Here is a 16,652-nt window from a genome sequence, read left to right on the forward strand (position 1 = left end):
TAGAGGTTTCCTGCCCCGTTTCCCATCTCCCTTTCGCCTCTGAGCCTCCTCTTGCCTAGCTGGGGCCCGATTCTCGAGCAATGGTATCCACATCCCTTAGTCGACCAAAGTTGTACCCAGATTCCGAGGTCTCGGTCCTTGGTGAGATGCCGCTTAACCTCAGTACCCCAGTATCTCCTCCCTCCCAATCCTCATCTCCGCCCGCCCCGCGCGGCTCTAGGAGGAGCCTGAATGTCCTCTTCTCCAGCTGGAGGGGATTGTGGTGCGTAAGCAGGATTAACTCTCTCGCCCCCAGCTGCGCGGATCTGCCTGGGGCCTGCGGGCCGGAACGAAACCAGCTGGACGCGGAGGGCGCAGCACGGGGGCGGGGGATGGGGAAGCTCGGGCCCTCGGAGCCGTCTCCCGGGCGCGTTTCCTTGCGGAGTGGGGCGGAAGGCCACGGCCTCCGGAGCTGGTCCTCAAAAGCCGGGGCGAACGGCCGCGACGGCGCGGGATCCTAGCTGCAGCCTCCCCTCCGCCACCTCCCTCTCCCGCCCCGCGCTCCCTCTCCGCCCATCGCGCTCCAGCCGCTCGGTCGCAGCCCGCGCAGTCCTCCGCCCCGCGGGGCCGCCGTGCTCGCTCCACGCCCAGCCATGGGGGACCTGCCGGGTGTAGTGCGCCTCTCCATTGCGCTGCGCATCCAGCCCAACGACGGCCCGGTCTTCTTCAAGGTGGACGGGCAGCGCTTCGGCCAGAACCGCACCATCAAGCTGCTCACCGGCTCCTCCTACAAGGTGGAGGTGAAGATTAAGCCCACCACGCTGCAAGTCGAGTGAGTAAGCGCGCGCGCCGGGGCCCCCCGGTCCCACCTTGGGGTCCGCGTGGAGGACCGAGGCCCCCGCGATACCCTGAGTCTCTCCCCGGGCCCTCTGGCCTCGCGTCGTGTCCAGCGGCCCAGGGGTGGGGGGAAGAGGTCAGTTCCCTGTTCCTTTTGGTCCCCTCCTCTGTTTTACGCTTGTCTTTCCCTATTCACGCTTCCTTCCACCCATCTCGGGGAGGGATGTTTAAAACAGCGTCAGGAAGCCAGGGTTGGGGCGGGGTCAGGTGGGGGGCGCGGGGAGGGTTGTTTCTAGTAAATTTTTCATCCCTTCTGCTCAGCCTTTGGCGCACCCACAGGCCACCAGGGTGGTTCACCTACCGCAATCCCAGCCCTCCTCTCCCCTGCCCTGGCGTTTCTGCCAACCGCAAGGCTGAAGGAGGGAGAAGGGCTGAGCCGGGGGGGGGGGGTATTTATTGGGGCTCCCTGAGGGATGCTCCCTACTCCACCATCCGTCTACCCTTATGTAGCTGGAGACCCTGGGGCTGGAGGAACAGCCACAAGTTAGAGCACAGCCGCCTCTGCTTAGGCCTGGTTTCACCGTTTTCCTTGCCAGGTGTTTTTCATTTTCTCCTGAGTTGTTTGTTCATCCTGGTAATGGTGCCTGGGATCCACCCCCCCCATCCTTGCAACAAAAGGATGTTTCTTGGTTTATTCGTGGCAGGGATTCCCTCTTCCCTGCTACCACAGTTGGATGCACCCACTGGATTTCTAAGTCAGTATGGAAGGGTGCTGTAGCTTATAGAGAAGTATCTAGGGATGGGGGCCTTTACCTCTCAGCTTCCACCTAAACATGGTGTGAAGTCTAATGTGGAAGCTGGCTGTGGAGGGGCTTTGGGTCCACCAGATACCTTTTATAGCTGCAGTCTCCATCCATGGGCATTAATTCAATAAACCTGTGTTGGCCGTCTAGGTGTTAGAACCACACTGGGTTTTTTCTGGTGCTCCTGGTCCACCTGCTTGTCACCGACACCCCTCCCCCCAACCCCATGCCAAGGTAGCCTTCACATTTCCCACTGTTCGGTGCAGCCCCATATGATCCCGACTTTTCCTTTCCCTTCTTTCCTGGCAACCTCTTCTCCCAAGTTATCTGTTCTCTATTCCATTTTCTTCAAGGTGGTTCTCTGTTTTGTTTTAACTAATCTAAAATGAATTTGTGTTTATGACAGAACTACTTTTTCTATTTACACTTTTTAATCAAGGGTTTTTCATTGCCCTAACCTTGTAGTTCCTAAGCTTGAGTATCTGAATCCCCTAAAACGCTTATTAAAGCACAGATGCCTGAGCCCCACTCTTGAGTTTCCAGTTTACTATGTCTGGAGTTGGGCTTAAACATTGTTTTCTAATACATGAGCAGGTGATACTGACAGGGCTGGTTTAGGGGCTCTCCCTTGAGAATCACTACCTTAGTGCAAAGGAATGATGCTGCTGAGAATTTCTGATTGTGTGGTTGGCTTTGTGTGCCCCAAATCATGGGATCTCTGATTGTTGGAACAGGAAAAAATCATTAGACAACTAATTCAGTCGTTCTCAACCCTACCTACACATTAGAATCACCTAGAGAAACTTAAATTTACCAGTGCCTGAACCATACCTGACCACATTGAATTCTAAATTCTGGGGTTTGGGATGAGGCTGGGCATAGGTAAGTTTTTCATAATCCCACAGATAAGAAAATATAGAGGAGGACCGATAGAGTCCAACTCAGTCTTGTACAAATATTCTGGATGAAATACTAAGGACAGACCAGAGAGATTAAGTAGTTGGTCTAGGGTCACATGACTGTTAAGTTGGCAAACTCAGGCCTCCTGATCTTTCAGAAGTTTGTACCCCACCAGAAGTCTCCTTTAGCCAAACTCTGTAGGATTCCTGCCTGGGGTTATGGTCCAGACCAGGACAGGGTGCCTAAGTTTATTCCTACTGTATATAGTGAACTCCAGTCCATTGCAGGAACATTTCCATTGGTGGTGTGGTTGTCCCACTGGAGCTGAAGTCTAAAGAGCCTGATGGGGACAGAATTGTTTATACGGGCACATATGACACAGAAGGTGTGGCCCCAACCAAGAGTGGAGAGCGACAACCCATCCAGATCACAATGCCGGTAAGGTCTGCATGGGGGTGTTAGGGCAAATGGAAACCATGGAAAAGAAAGCAATCAGTATATCCCTTTAAGAAATGATAGGAAATATTATAAAATTATGAAATTTTAACTCAAAGTTTCATACTAGAATCTATTTGTCCATAATATTCCAATACAATTCATTAAATCCATTCTTCAATGGTCAGTTTCATAGTAATTTCTTGTAGAGCAAAAAAATCTTTCTGTGCTTTCTAATCTATTCCATCATCTGTCTATTCTTATGCTAATACTGAATGGTTTTAAATGTATTGTTTTTATTATGGGTTCATGTATTTTGTAACTGGCCACCTTACTGAACTTGCTTACTCAAATTTTCCATTTAATCTTAAGTTTTTCAAGTTGGCAGTTATATCTACGTACAACTATCATTTTCTGAATCTTCTTTCCAGCCTTACTGCATTGGCTAGTGTTTCTAGAATAATGGTGCTCACTAATGGTGGTAAGGTGTATCCTTGTCTTTAGGGTTTCACTGTTAGATACAATGTTAGTTTTTTAAATATTTATCATGTTAAAGCATCCTTTTTCTAGCTCACTAGGAGACATTTTTTAAAAAGATTTTATTTGCTTATTTATTTGAGAGAAAGCGAGCACGTGAGCACGAATGGTGGGGAGGGGCAGAGGAAGAGGGAGAAGCAGACTCCCTGCTGAGCAAGGAGCCCAATGCTGGGCTTAATCCCAGGATCCTGAGATCCTGACCTGAGCCAAAGGCAGACACTTAACTGACTGAGTCACCCAGGCGCGTTGAGACATTTTTTAAATTGGAAGATGTGCTGAATTTTATCTAATTTCTTTTCCGATGTATTGAGATAATTGATCTATTTTGATACACTAATGTAATAATTCTATAATACACTACCCTTTATTTCCTAAAATAAACCCCACTTAAATGTTTTGCATTTAAAAAAATATGTCACTAAATTCAACATGCTCATATTTTATTTAGTATTTTTAGATTTCTCTTCTATTAATTTTTTTATTTGCTCAATTCAACACAAACACATGGGCATTTCTTAGCCATCAGGCACAGAAAGAGGATTCATGAACAAAATAGATATTCCTGGCTTTATGGGGCTTCTAATCCAGAGCAGAAAAACAGACTATGTGATTATCCAATAATAAAGTAAATAGTTATTATTATACAAAATGGACTAAAAAAAAAAAATAGCATGCCCTTGGAGCATATATCACGGGTCTAATTCAAGATTTTGAGGATGGTTTTTTTGAGAAAGAAATAAACAGATGAGCACTGAGAGAAGAGGGAACACTTGAGGAAAGAGGACTTACAGAGATCACAAGCTGAGGGAGAGCATAATGTGTTGTAATGGAGAGAAGCCCAGCGTGGGTGGAGCGGAGAGTGAGGCAGAGACTGGCTCAAGATAAAGCCAGAGCGGCATATGTGGATCCACTCCCTGATCTCTGAGGCCCCTTTCAGCTCTAAGGGGGTATAAGGACTACAAATCTACCCTTAAGGGGATGATACTAGTTATGTGATGAAGAAAGTCAGATTCTGAAATACTGTCATTTAGTAACACACCCATTGGACCGAAAGCCAACAAGTCCCTGTAGGATTCCTTTTGTTTGGGCAAAGATACAGAGAAGAGGGCTGGGAATATATCCTGGCATCTCAAGGGATTTGCATGATTTTTTAAAAAAATGTTAAATAGTACAAATTTTAGAAATTTGAAAATTTTTTATTTTTTTTTAAGATTTTGTTTATTTGACAAAAACACAGCAAGAGAGGGAACACAAGTAGGGAGACTAGGAAAGGGAGAATTTCCTGCCGAGCAAGGAACCTGATGTGGGCTTTGATCCCAGCACCCTGGGATCATGACATGAGCAGAAGGCAGACACTTAACCGACTGAGCCACCCAGGTGCCCCCAGGATTTTGAACAATTTTTATCTTTTTATATATTTTTTAAAGATTTTATTTATTTATTTGACAGACAGAGATCACAAGTAGGCAGAGAGGTAGGCAGAGAGAGAGAGAGGAGGAAGCGGGCTCCCCACAGAGCAGAGAGCCTGATGCGGGGCTCGATCCCAGGACCCTGAGATCATGACCTGAGCAGAAGGCAGAGGCTTAACCCACTGAGCCACCCAGGTGCCCTGAACAATTTTTAAAGCAACAGGAATCTGTCTGTTCATTTTCAGATTCCATTCCACATATATACATTTTATAGTTGCAACCATTTTATTATGTAATTGTCCAACATTCTACATGTTTATTGTTACAGTTTCAATGACACCATAAGACTCTGTCATGCTGTATTGTATTGATTAGACTGCTCCTCAGATGTTAGATATGTCTGCTGTTCTCATCATAAGAAGTGTTATAATGAATTATTCTGTGCCACTGCTTCAATAGGAGTAAAATTATTTGGCAAGAGGAACAAAAAAAATTTTTTTAAAGATTGTATTTATTTATTTATTTATTTGTGGAGGGGGAGAGAGAAAGTGAGAGCATGGGGGGAGGGCAGAGGAAGAAGCAGAAGCAGACTCCAGGCTGAGCCTGGAGCCTCATGCAGGGTTCTATCCCAGGACCTGGGATCATGACCTGAGCTGAAGACAGACACTTAACTGACTGAGCCTCCCAGGTGTCCCCAAAAGAAATGAGTTTTATGACTGTTCCCACATATGGCCATTTCGGGTATTTTTTTTTTTAATATTGTGTGTACCATTTTACAATGTTACCAGCAATATAGAAGTCTAGTGGGTTTGCTATAATTATGACATCACTGGGAATTATTTTAAAAAACAAATTTCCTAGTTTACTTTTTACTCTCACTGACAAGAATGAACATCTCAACATTTAATTTTACTTCTGTGTGTGTAAATTGGTTCTTTCATGTTTTGCTAGTATTTCTTTTGAGATTATTTTTTAAAAATCAGAGTTCTGGGAGTGCCTGAGTGGCTCAGTTGGTTCAGCCTCCAACTCTTGATTTTGGCTCAGGCCATGATCTGTGGGTCATGGGATTGAGCCCTAGATTTGACTCTGTATTCAGCATCCAAGCATGCTTGAGAGTCTCTCTCCCCCTCTCCCATTGCCTCTCTCCCTACTACACACCAATGCACTCCTTCCCCCTCTATCTCTCTCAAATAAATAAAATCTTAAAAAATCAGAGTCCTTGTAAAGATTTTTCTTTAATCTGTCCTATCTATCCTATTTCTCTCAGAGTTGCTTTGCTTATATTTTCCATTGTTTAGAAACATAATCCATTTAAATTTCTCATTTTCCTTTGTGATTTTTTATATTTAAATTTGAGAACATTATTTTTCCAGAGTTGACAGTCTATTTTGATTTTTTCATAATTTTAGATTTTACTTAACTTTCATTGAAAATTGATTTATGCTTACACTTGTACATCATCTTACAAAGGATTTAAGATGGTATTAGCATTTTGAGTTCCAGTAGGAAAGCCTGGTTTCTTAGATAGAATGTGCACATCTAGAAGTTAGTGATTGACAGTTGATTTTTCCAACAATGATCACGTGGCTTTTGATGTGAACATTGGCCCTGTATTTGTATCTCATCTGTAATAGACTGATTCTAAGGAAAACAATAGAGGTTAGAGAAGGTTTCCTGATTAAGTCAACAGATCTAATGTTAAATTCAAATTTCATTCTAGTATTGAAAGGCTCATATAGCCTTGAACCTATTTTATGACTTTTGTCATCCATGTTTCAGGCTTAAGTATTATACATTAAAGACATAACCACATTTTCAGGTACAATAAGGAAGTCTTGAAATGTCCAAATAATCCAACTTACAGATAGGGGAATCCGGTAAGGGACGTTGAATTAAGGATATACAAGAGCAACTTCTTAGCAGTGTGAAATTACTTAAAAGTATTTTTTTCTGTTTTTAAATATTTGGATAAATAATACTGGAATTATTGGCTATTTGGGGGAAACATCACTGTTTTTCTTTCCTGATATGATACTCTAAAATATATTTCAGGTGGATCAAGGAGTTAACTCAAAAGTCAACTTTTTTAAAAAAATTGATAAGAAAATAATTAATTTAAACCTAAAAGAAATAGATCTTCAAAGCTAAAATTGAAAGCTTTGATTACATGCACTGTAAAATTACTGTCAGACATCATGATGTTAAATTAAATTTCCATTAAGAGAATTTAAATTAAAAGGCAAGTAACAATTGGTGAAAGCTTTATATGTCATATGCCCAGTCTCCTAGGCTACACTGCCTTGATTTTCAGCCACTGCCTGTGTGGACTTGGCTTGCGGCCTGCAGTGAATTTCCATAGCCCTTTACCACCCACCGAAGCTGAAGTCAGGAAGTATCCATTGATATCTGACTTAGGTTGATGGCAGTGATCTCTTTACTCAGATATTTCCTGAGGCCCTGGTAGCAGGAATGAATTACCTAGCTCTTAAAGCTCTCAACCCCCATTTCAAACAGCAGTGTTGACTTGTACCTTAATGTGACTGATCCCCCAGTCAGTCCCTCCAGGGGGAGAATCCAGGTGGATATTCTTCCTGCATACATCATATCGTTCTTCCCCTTTTGTTGGCCCTCTTCAGTGGGAGACTGGTGGCAGTTAGGAGGAATAAGGTAACGAGCTATGTGAGCTTGTTAGGAGGCTCTGTGTGCAGAGGTAGGTGAGCTGGTGCATGTCCTGCCAAATAGAAAAGTTGTTCCTGTGTGTCAGCTCTGTAGAGCCATTTGTCAAGATCTATAATTTAATATACAAAGAATTCTTAGAAGCTAGTGAGAAAAAAATAACAGTAGGATGTGGGAAATGGGAAAATAAGCAAAAATATATAAATAGGCAATTCACAAAAGAAATACAAATAACCAATAACTGTATTTTTAAATGGCTTAAATTCACTATTGGTTAAAAAAAAATACAGGGGCGCCTGGGTGGCTCAGTGGGTTAAGCCGCTGCCTTCGGCTCAGGTCATGATCTCAGGATCCTGGGATCGAGTCCCGCATCGGGCTCTCTGCTCGGCAGGAAGCCTGCTTCCTCCTCTCTCTCTCTGCCTGCCTCTCCATCTACTTGTAATTTCTCTCTGTCAAATAAATAAATAAAATCTTTAAAAAAAAAATACAAATAGTGCAATGCCAATTTTCACCTACAAAATTGGTGAAATACTTAAAAATAATCCTGAAACAAATAATACATTATATGTTAATTAAAAAAGAAAGAAAAATAAATCAGTTTCTGTAAGAAAAAAAAACAACCAGTTGTTCAGTGCTAGTGTATTTCTTTATGAAATACAGCAATTTTTATAAATTGATAGTGTATCTTACAAAATTGCTAAATTCGCTTATTTTAGTAGCTTTTCATTATATTGCTTAGTATTTTCTGCAAACAGTTGTTCACCTGTAAATAGAAACAGTTTTACTTTCCCTTTCCCCCCCCCCTCTGGCCTTAAAGTACTGGTTAGGACTTTCAACACAATGCTGAACAGGAATAGTAAGAGCTGATATTCTTGTCTTACTTCCCATCTTATAGGGAAAGAACTCAGTCTTACCATTAAGGGTGATGTTAACTATAGGCTATAGGTTTTTTTATTGATGCCCTTTAATCAGATTGAGGGACTTTCAATTCCTAGTTTGCTGAGAGTTCTTATCATGAATGGATATTGGACTACCAAATGCTTTGTCTGCAGCCATGGGTATGATGATAATAGCTTTTCTCCTTTATTTTTGTTAATATGGTGAATTAAAAGGATTTCAGAATATTGAACCATCCTTGACTTCCAAGGATAAAACTTTCTTGTTACTGTTGTAAAAGACTCTTGCTGGATTTCATTTACTAATTCAAACAAATAAAAATTAAAAGCAAATTGTATGCATAAGCCCATGAGGAATTTTTGTCTGCAATTTTCATTTATATGTAATATCCTTGCCAAGTTATGGTGTTAACATTGGCTTCATAAAATAAATTGAGAAGTTTTCCTTCCTCCATTGTGTGAAAGAATTTATGTAGAACTGGTATTTTTCCCTTAAATGTCTGAATTTATCATTGAAGCCATTTGGGCCTATGATTTTTTTTCTGGAAGGATTTTTAACCACAGATATAATTTCCTTAGTACATAGAGGGCAACTGATAGTTTGTGTGTTTTAAGGAATTTGTCTATTTCATTAATTGTATGGGTATAAAGTTCCAATTTAAGGTCTTTGGGATCTATAGCTGTAGCATCTCTCTCATTCCTGACATCAGTAATTTGTCCTCTTTTTCTGGCTCAGTTTTTCTAGGGTTTTTTTTTTTTTAAATTTTTTTTTAAGTAGGCTCCACACCAAGTATGGAGCTTAAACTCCTGATGCTAACATTAAGAGATGCATGCTCTACTGACTGAACCAAACAGGTGCCCCTGAGGTTTATCAATATTTCAGACCTTTTCAAAAAGCCAGATTTTGGTTTCACTGCATTTTTTTTTCTTTACATTATTTCTTTTCTAGAGTCTTCCCTTATAGTTTTTTCTTTACTGTGTTTTTCTTTTCTATTTCATTTATTTCTACTCTTTAATATCTTTCTTCTTCTTTACACCAGACTGACTAAAGGGCTGGCAATGCCAGCTGTCGGGGAGGATGGAGAGCGGCTAAAACTCTTGTTGCTGGGAGGAATGTAAAATGATGCAATCACTTAGGAAAAGTTGGACAGTTTCTTACAAAGTTAAGCGTACTTTATAACTCTCAGAACTTTTAGTCCTATCTATTCTATCGATCTAGTTCTAAGAGACATGGAAAACATGTATTTACTGATAAAACATCAAGCAGTACAGGAGTAGGAGAGGCTTGGAATCCGGTAAGAATTCATAGGTCACGCCGCACAAAAAAAAGTCACAGATGCTTATTGTAATGAATGTGTTTACCAGTGAGGTAACATTGTGTTTCTATCGATATGATAAGGTTGTTCTAAGCTCTCAAGTCAACGGATTCCTGAGTGACCTTATTCTTGTGAATTTCCTATGTCTCTAGTGGCATGGTGAGTGGTGAGAGGTATTCTAGTGATTTTAAGCTAACTGGTTGTAAGACCATAGAAGTTATTATTTTTTTAAGGTTTTATTTATTTATTTGAGCCAGAGAGCGAGCATGACCAGGGCGGAGGGAGAGGCAGACTCCCCACTGAGCAGGGAGCCTGATGCGGGGCTCGATCCCAGGACTCTGAGATCATGACCTTAGCTGAAGTCAGATGCTTAACCGACTGAGCCACGAGGTGCCCTGACCATAGGATTTATTTAAAATAAACTTCTTGGGGCACCTGGGTGGCTCAGTGGGTTAAAGCCTCTGCCTTTGGCTCAGGTCATGGTCCCAGAGTCCTGGGATCAAGCCCCACATCGGGCTGTCTGCTCAGCAGGGAGCCTGCTTCCCCCCTCTCTCTGCCTGCCTCTCTGCCTACTTGTGATCTCTGTCTGTCAAATAAATAAATAAAATCTTTTAAAAAAATAAAATAAAATAAACTTTTCAGATTCCTTGTTACAGAAGATGACAGATGAATCTCCTCTCCTTGGAATCTGATGATTCTCTCCCGTATCAGTTGTAAAATAAAAACATCCCAAAGTTTGCAACTTGTATGGACACTATCAAGTAATATGCCCAGGTCTATAGTGGAGTGTCACTTTTAGAATACCATAGACTGGCTGGCTTAAACAATAAACATTAGTTCTTCATAGTGCTGAAGGCTGGAAGTCTAAGACCAAGGTACTAGCAGATTTTGTGTCTGATGAGCGCCCTTGTGCAGGTTCAAGCAGCTGCTTTCTTGGCTGTATCCTCCCATGAAAAAGCATAGAGATCATCCCTCTCCTATCATCCAAGGGCACTAATCTCATTCACGAGGGCTCCACCCTTATGGCCTAATTTCTTCTGAAAGGCCCCACCCCCAAATACCATCACATTGGAGATGGAGGCTTCAACATGTGAATTTGGGGAGATGCACACATTCAGTGCACAGTAGTGCCCTAAAGCATTCTATATATGGCAATCCATACATGTTCTCATTCAGAGAATAGAGAAAAGCTGTTCATTAACTCTTATTTGCTTCTAAAAGCAGTTCGATATAATGATAATAGTTTCTAGATAAAAATTAGGAAACCTAAGTTCTTCACCTTCTCCTGTCATTGTTCTTGACCTTCTCCTATCATGGCTACATAGTCTAGACCTACGGCAGTCAGTTAACCTCTCTGAATCTTAGTTCTTTTCTGTATGAAATGGAAAAGCTAAAACTAGTCAAAAGACCAAAGTAGAATGGCACCTGTAAGGTATTGTATAAAATAAAGAATGCTATGCAAATGCACAAAATCCTACCTGTGTGTGAATTGCATCACTCAAGGAGCCTGCCTGTGTACGTTTTCCTTGGAAGGCACAGATGGGTTGGGAGAGAGCGGAGAGCCTGTGTAGTTGCTTCTGTTCTTTAAGAAGAATGTCAGCTTTCAAGATCCCATCTGCTCCTACATCAGAGGAGAAGAAATTCTGAGCTAGGTGGTGAGGCATCCTGGAAATAGAATTCCAGAAGAAAGAACAGGAAGAAAGCTAATGGGAGGTTAGGACAACTAAGGCATGGGAAAAAAGATGCATATTTAGCAGTAGTTAACTACAAAATGACCTTGGGCCCAACACTAGTAAAAGAGAAAAAAACAAAAACAAAATAGAAGCACCTGAACATTCCATACCTTTAGCTCTGACTGTTGCTGTCAGCAGATTTCTATGCTGGTCTCCTGTGTCAACTGTCGATGTAGGAAAGACATTAGGGTTCCAAGCTGACAGCCAAGAAAGGATTTTTGAGATATCTTTGATGCAAAAAGATGGTTTTTTATTAAAGCACGGGAACAGGACCTATAAGCAGAAAGAGCTGCACTGTGGTCCTGAGGAGTGACCCATTATATACTTTCAAGTTGGGAGGGGGTGAGGGATAGGGAAGCCTCCAACGTGTTTTGGAAACAACGTTTCCAGGATCCTAGGGGTCTGGCTGTTGTTAGGGAAAGGTCACTTATAACTGTTGAGTAAGAAGTCAGCCACAAGACTCTTCAGATGTATATCTCTGGGTGGCTTGGAAGATAACTACCAACATGTATCTTGGGGAATAGAGATGAAGGAAGTTTTCTAAGGAATTTTTATATGTTAAAGCAGACTTCTAGGATCCTGGGGGACCAGCCTCAGAATGCCTTTTGCCCTTAGCAAAGTATTAACATCCAGGCTACTGATTTCCTAGAGGAATGTCATTCTGCCTGTTTCATGGACTTGTCAGTGGGCTGTAAGTAAGTAGGAAATTTAATAATTTTTCTTCTGCCTTTGTTTCCCACATCACTGTGACATTGAGACTTCATTAATTTTAAGGTTATTCAGACACAGTGTCGTGTCTTTGGGTTTTTCTTGCCTGTGGTCTTAATCTTTGTTTTTGCTTTTACAACCAACTTTTATTTATATCTATTTCAAGAAAGATATTCTTGTATATCTTTCAAGATATTCTTGTTTCCCCCACTTCCCTAGCATAGTCTCAAGCTGCTTTCCTCAAAAATTAACTGGTGTATGTAAAGTATTTTTAGGAGTCATTGTAATTCAGTTGCACTTAAAATGAGCAGAGCTCTGTGCTGGTCAAATCATGATAATGGCACTAATCACCATCATCATCCCTCTTTAAAAATTTTGGTGATTTATAAAACACATTTCAATTTATTCTTTCTACCACTACCCTACTGTCAACAAAGCTGGAATCTTTTGATTAGCATATATGTATCCTTGATAGAATTTATAAAATCCCTAGGGTTAGAGGGAAATGTGTGTTAATTTTTTAGGGATGATAAATCCATTTCACCATTTAAAATGTTCTTTATAAAAGTTACATATTTATTGCAGAAAATCCAAGTAGAAAAGATAGGAAAACACTCCATTCCTTTACTTAAAAGCTTTACTGACAACATTTTTTCATTCTCTTTTTTTCTATCCATCTTATTTTATACACTTGAGCTCACACTCTATATAAACTGTCCTAATCCATCTTTTTCTTGTTGACATTGTTCTAAGCATTTTCTGTCAACATGAAGAACTCTAAATTCCTGTGTAATGGCTACATAAATCCATCAAATGGATATGCCACCAATTTTCATTATATTACCCCGAAGGTGAATGATTGCTTCTGGTATTTAGACATTTTCGCCGAGTTAATAGGTGAATAATCACCTCAGTCAAAGTTTGCCTTTCTGTAACTACTACTACTATTACATCTGAAGTTTTTTTCAAATGTTAGCCTTTTTTTTTTCTTTTTCATGTAATCACCACCCCAGTCAAGATGTAAAACATTTCCCCCCCAAAATTTCCCTCTTGCTCATTTTCATAAACCATTAATCCCTTCCTCCACCCCAGACTGTAAGTAACCTTGGAGGCTTCCTGCTTCCTGTCAGCATAGATAGATGGATAGAGAGATAGATACACAGATATGTGAATATTATAAATGGAATCATACAGTATATGTATCCTTTAGGGTCTGGGTTGTTTTGCTCAGCACATCTTCGAGATCCGTCCTCGTTGCTGCCTGAATCAGCATGTTTCTTTTTTCCTGAGTAAAACGCCCTAACAACAGGCACACTAACACTTGTCAATGACCAAGTGAGTGATGAAACACTGAGTTGATTCCACTTGGAAGCTATAGTGAATAAAGCCACTCCAGGTCTTTAGACTGGTAAGCCATGATTCTCTAGAAAAACATACTTTCTTTTCCTACCTGGGGAAAGAGTTGGGGACTCAAGGTATGTCACCCACTGTTTGGAGTCAGGCACATATCCCAAAGGAAAGCCAAACCCTGTTTGGGGATCAAATTAGCAGGATGAGGCAATGGTGCAGGATATAATTTTGAGAGCATCTTGGAAAGCCATCTGGGAAGCACCTGATCACCCTCCTCCTGCAGCGGCCTCAAGCGTAAGACTCCTGTTGCTCACTGCCCTGCCTCCCTCCACGTCTTCTGGCTCCTGACAAGTCTAAGAACATTGCCAAGTCAGTCCCTGTCTCCTCCCATGACAGGAGAGGGTCAGAGGAGAAAATAACGACAGGCATCATGATGTTTAATGCCAGATCCCCTAAATAGCTCCAGGAGGCAGTGGCAGGGTCAGGCCCCTTGAACACCTGCCCAAGTGGCCCCTAGTGTATTCTGTGTCCTCTTCTCAGCTACATGGGAGTTGCATGCTTAGGGCTCAGGAGAATTCTGTGCAGTGATCTGCAGGGCTTACCTTCTGGCAGTAGAATGCAAACTTCTTGAGGGCAAGAATCATACCTCATATGAAGTTTTGTGCATGCAAAGCACATAGTATGTACTCAATTATGGCTCTGGACCATGTACAACTGAAGCCTTAGACGTGGACATGGGGTCCTGACTTACAGATGCTCAACAGTATTTTTAAAAGTAGAAGTAGGGTCTTTAACAATCAAATACTTCTAAGAAAATATTTTTCCCTGGAAGTGAAATTAATGATGGAAGGGCAGTTGTGTCTTGTGCTTAGTGATAATGTGCCTTTGTTATTTTGTATAACAGTCCTTTGAAATAGACACCAAAAGATCCTCCTCAAACACTATTCCCTCTCTTCTCTTCCTAACCCTGCTTCGTGGCAAGCTTTGAAAGTCTGAGATTCAAAGAGTTATTTCCAATAATTAAATCTGGAAAACAGATAAATTTGGGGAGTCATGTTTATTAAAGACAGTATGACAGCAAATGTCACCTGTACAATGGGATTATAGAGAAAAAGGCTTATAGGAAAATAGCTCACATAATAAAGGAAAATAGTTCATTAAAGTTAAAGGCCTAAACTTTGCAGACCAAAAGAGCCTCGACTGTTGACCCTTGATTATGCAGGATCTCTTTCCCTAACATGAATTCTTAGCTATTGTTCATGGCAGAACAAGGTTTTTATGACTCATGTTTCTCTTCCCTCAGTTCACGGACATTGGGACCTTCGAGACGGTGTGGCAAGTCAAGTTCTACAATTACCACAAGCGAGATCACTGCCAATGGGGAAGCCCCTTCTCTGTCATTGAGTATGAATGCAAGCCCAATGAGACACGCAGCCTCATGTGGGTGAACAAGGAGTCCTTCCTCTGAAGATGGCTCTTTCTGATGTTGCTGGACAATCTCTTCAACAATCTACTTTCAGATAACCCAGCACAAGCCTTTGCCAAGGCACATGACACCATTGCTGTTTCCCTTCGGGTGCTGATGACCTACTGGCCCCGATTACTTTGAAAGTGTAATTCCCTTCTGATGCCATGTCCCTGACATAAGAGATTGTGGTGTACCATCCCCGAGAAGATCCCTTGCTGTGTTCTGTGTTGGTGTTCCTGCATCCAGTTGTTCCTGGTCATGCCGTCGACCGCTTGAGAGGAGCTCAGTGGAATTGGCAGACGTGTCCCATTCCTCATAATTCCACTGAATGACTGTGGTGTTTTGTTTCCACATTGAGTGATTCCCCTCCCCCCCCTTTTTTTCTGTTAAATGCTAAATAAAAAATGTAACAACGTGTGTGGGTTCTCTCCCAAGTGTGATATGGTAACATGTAACTTGTGGTGTTGTCCAGACCCCAAGGCAGGCTTGGTGATAATATAAGACACGCAGCAGTAAGTGGGACTCAGGTGTTGTGCTCGTATAAATGGCTCAGCTTCTTCAGGGAACAACCATGACAATAAAAGGGCAAATATTTAAGAAGTATTTATAACACCTTAAAACTCTTTCAAGTAGCTTAAGGTATTATATTGTGGCCTAGTAGAAATGGGAAAAGGCCTGGCTGGGGTCCACTGTTAAACAAGATGACAGAAGTTGTAGGATTACCTTTTTGGCAAGCTGTCATAACGTTCAAACATGCATATGATGGCACCCCTCCGTTCCCCTTCCCTTGAACTTTGTAAAACTGTGTATGGAACTGTAATGAACTTTTGATATTTCTTAATAAAGGTATTGAAAATCATGCCCTGATTTTTCTTCTTCATATGGGCAATATCTGTCTAGCCGGTGACCTTTGTCTCCAGGCCAGCCCCATTCAGATCTCCTGTTCCATTGAAGGGCACGGAGGCTACACCTGGAGGAGAATCAGCACCCTTCATCATAGATCAGCTTGGACAATTTAGCAGGAGGCCTCCAGCCAGCTCTAACAAGGCTAGCAGAGACTCAGGCCCTTGGTGGACAGTGAAAAAACTGCTTGTCCCTACTTCTTTCGACGCCTCCTCCTGTGACGACCATGCCCATCACCAGTCTATGTAGCTGAGCCGCACAAGGACATGCTATTGTCATAGCAAATGGGCACCGGGATGGAGATCTCCTTGCCTGCCCCCAGGATCCTGCAAGTTCTGTGGCACAAATCCCTCACTCCATGCAGTTTGAGGATAAATTCTCTAGGAAGGAAAAACATTTCCTCCCTGCAACATACTACCCTGCAACAGTGTTGTCTTGTTCATTTGGGAAGCACAGATTTATTGTGTCAGGAGAAGTTAGCTGTGGATTTGCTTTTCTGCTTCCTGCAAAGACTTCTTGTAGGCATATGCTAGGATAGGGGGAGTGTGGGAGAGAGATTACTGAGGAACTGCATTCTCAAGGCGGGCGGCAAACCCTCCGTCCCAGTCGTTTACCTGTAATGAGGCCATATTACCAGCAGGGCACAGCAATGCCTTGGATTTGGGCTCATGGTAAGGAATGTTGAAAGAGAACAGTACCTTT

At 41.9% G+C, this 16,652-nt stretch overlaps 1 protein-coding gene across 1 annotated transcript; it reads left to right on the forward strand.

Moving 5' to 3' along the window:
- Positions 1-205: 205 nt before the first annotated feature.
- Positions 206-15,906, forward strand: CNRIP1 (cannabinoid receptor interacting protein 1). Its single transcript, XM_082745776.1, has 3 exons — positions 206-811; positions 2,807-2,957; positions 14,883-15,906. The coding sequence occupies exons 1-3, from the start codon at positions 633-635 to the stop codon at positions 15,045-15,047; spliced, it is 495 nt and encodes a 164-aa protein (XP_082601902.1). The 5' UTR covers positions 206-632; the 3' UTR covers positions 15,048-15,906.
- Positions 15,907-16,652: the final 746 nt, after the last annotated feature.

The sequence above is a fragment of the Mustela nivalis genome, assembly GCF_964662115.1.
Source record: "Mustela nivalis genome assembly, chromosome: 8".
Classification (NCBI taxonomy): Eukaryota; Metazoa; Chordata; class Mammalia; order Carnivora; family Mustelidae; genus Mustela; species Mustela nivalis.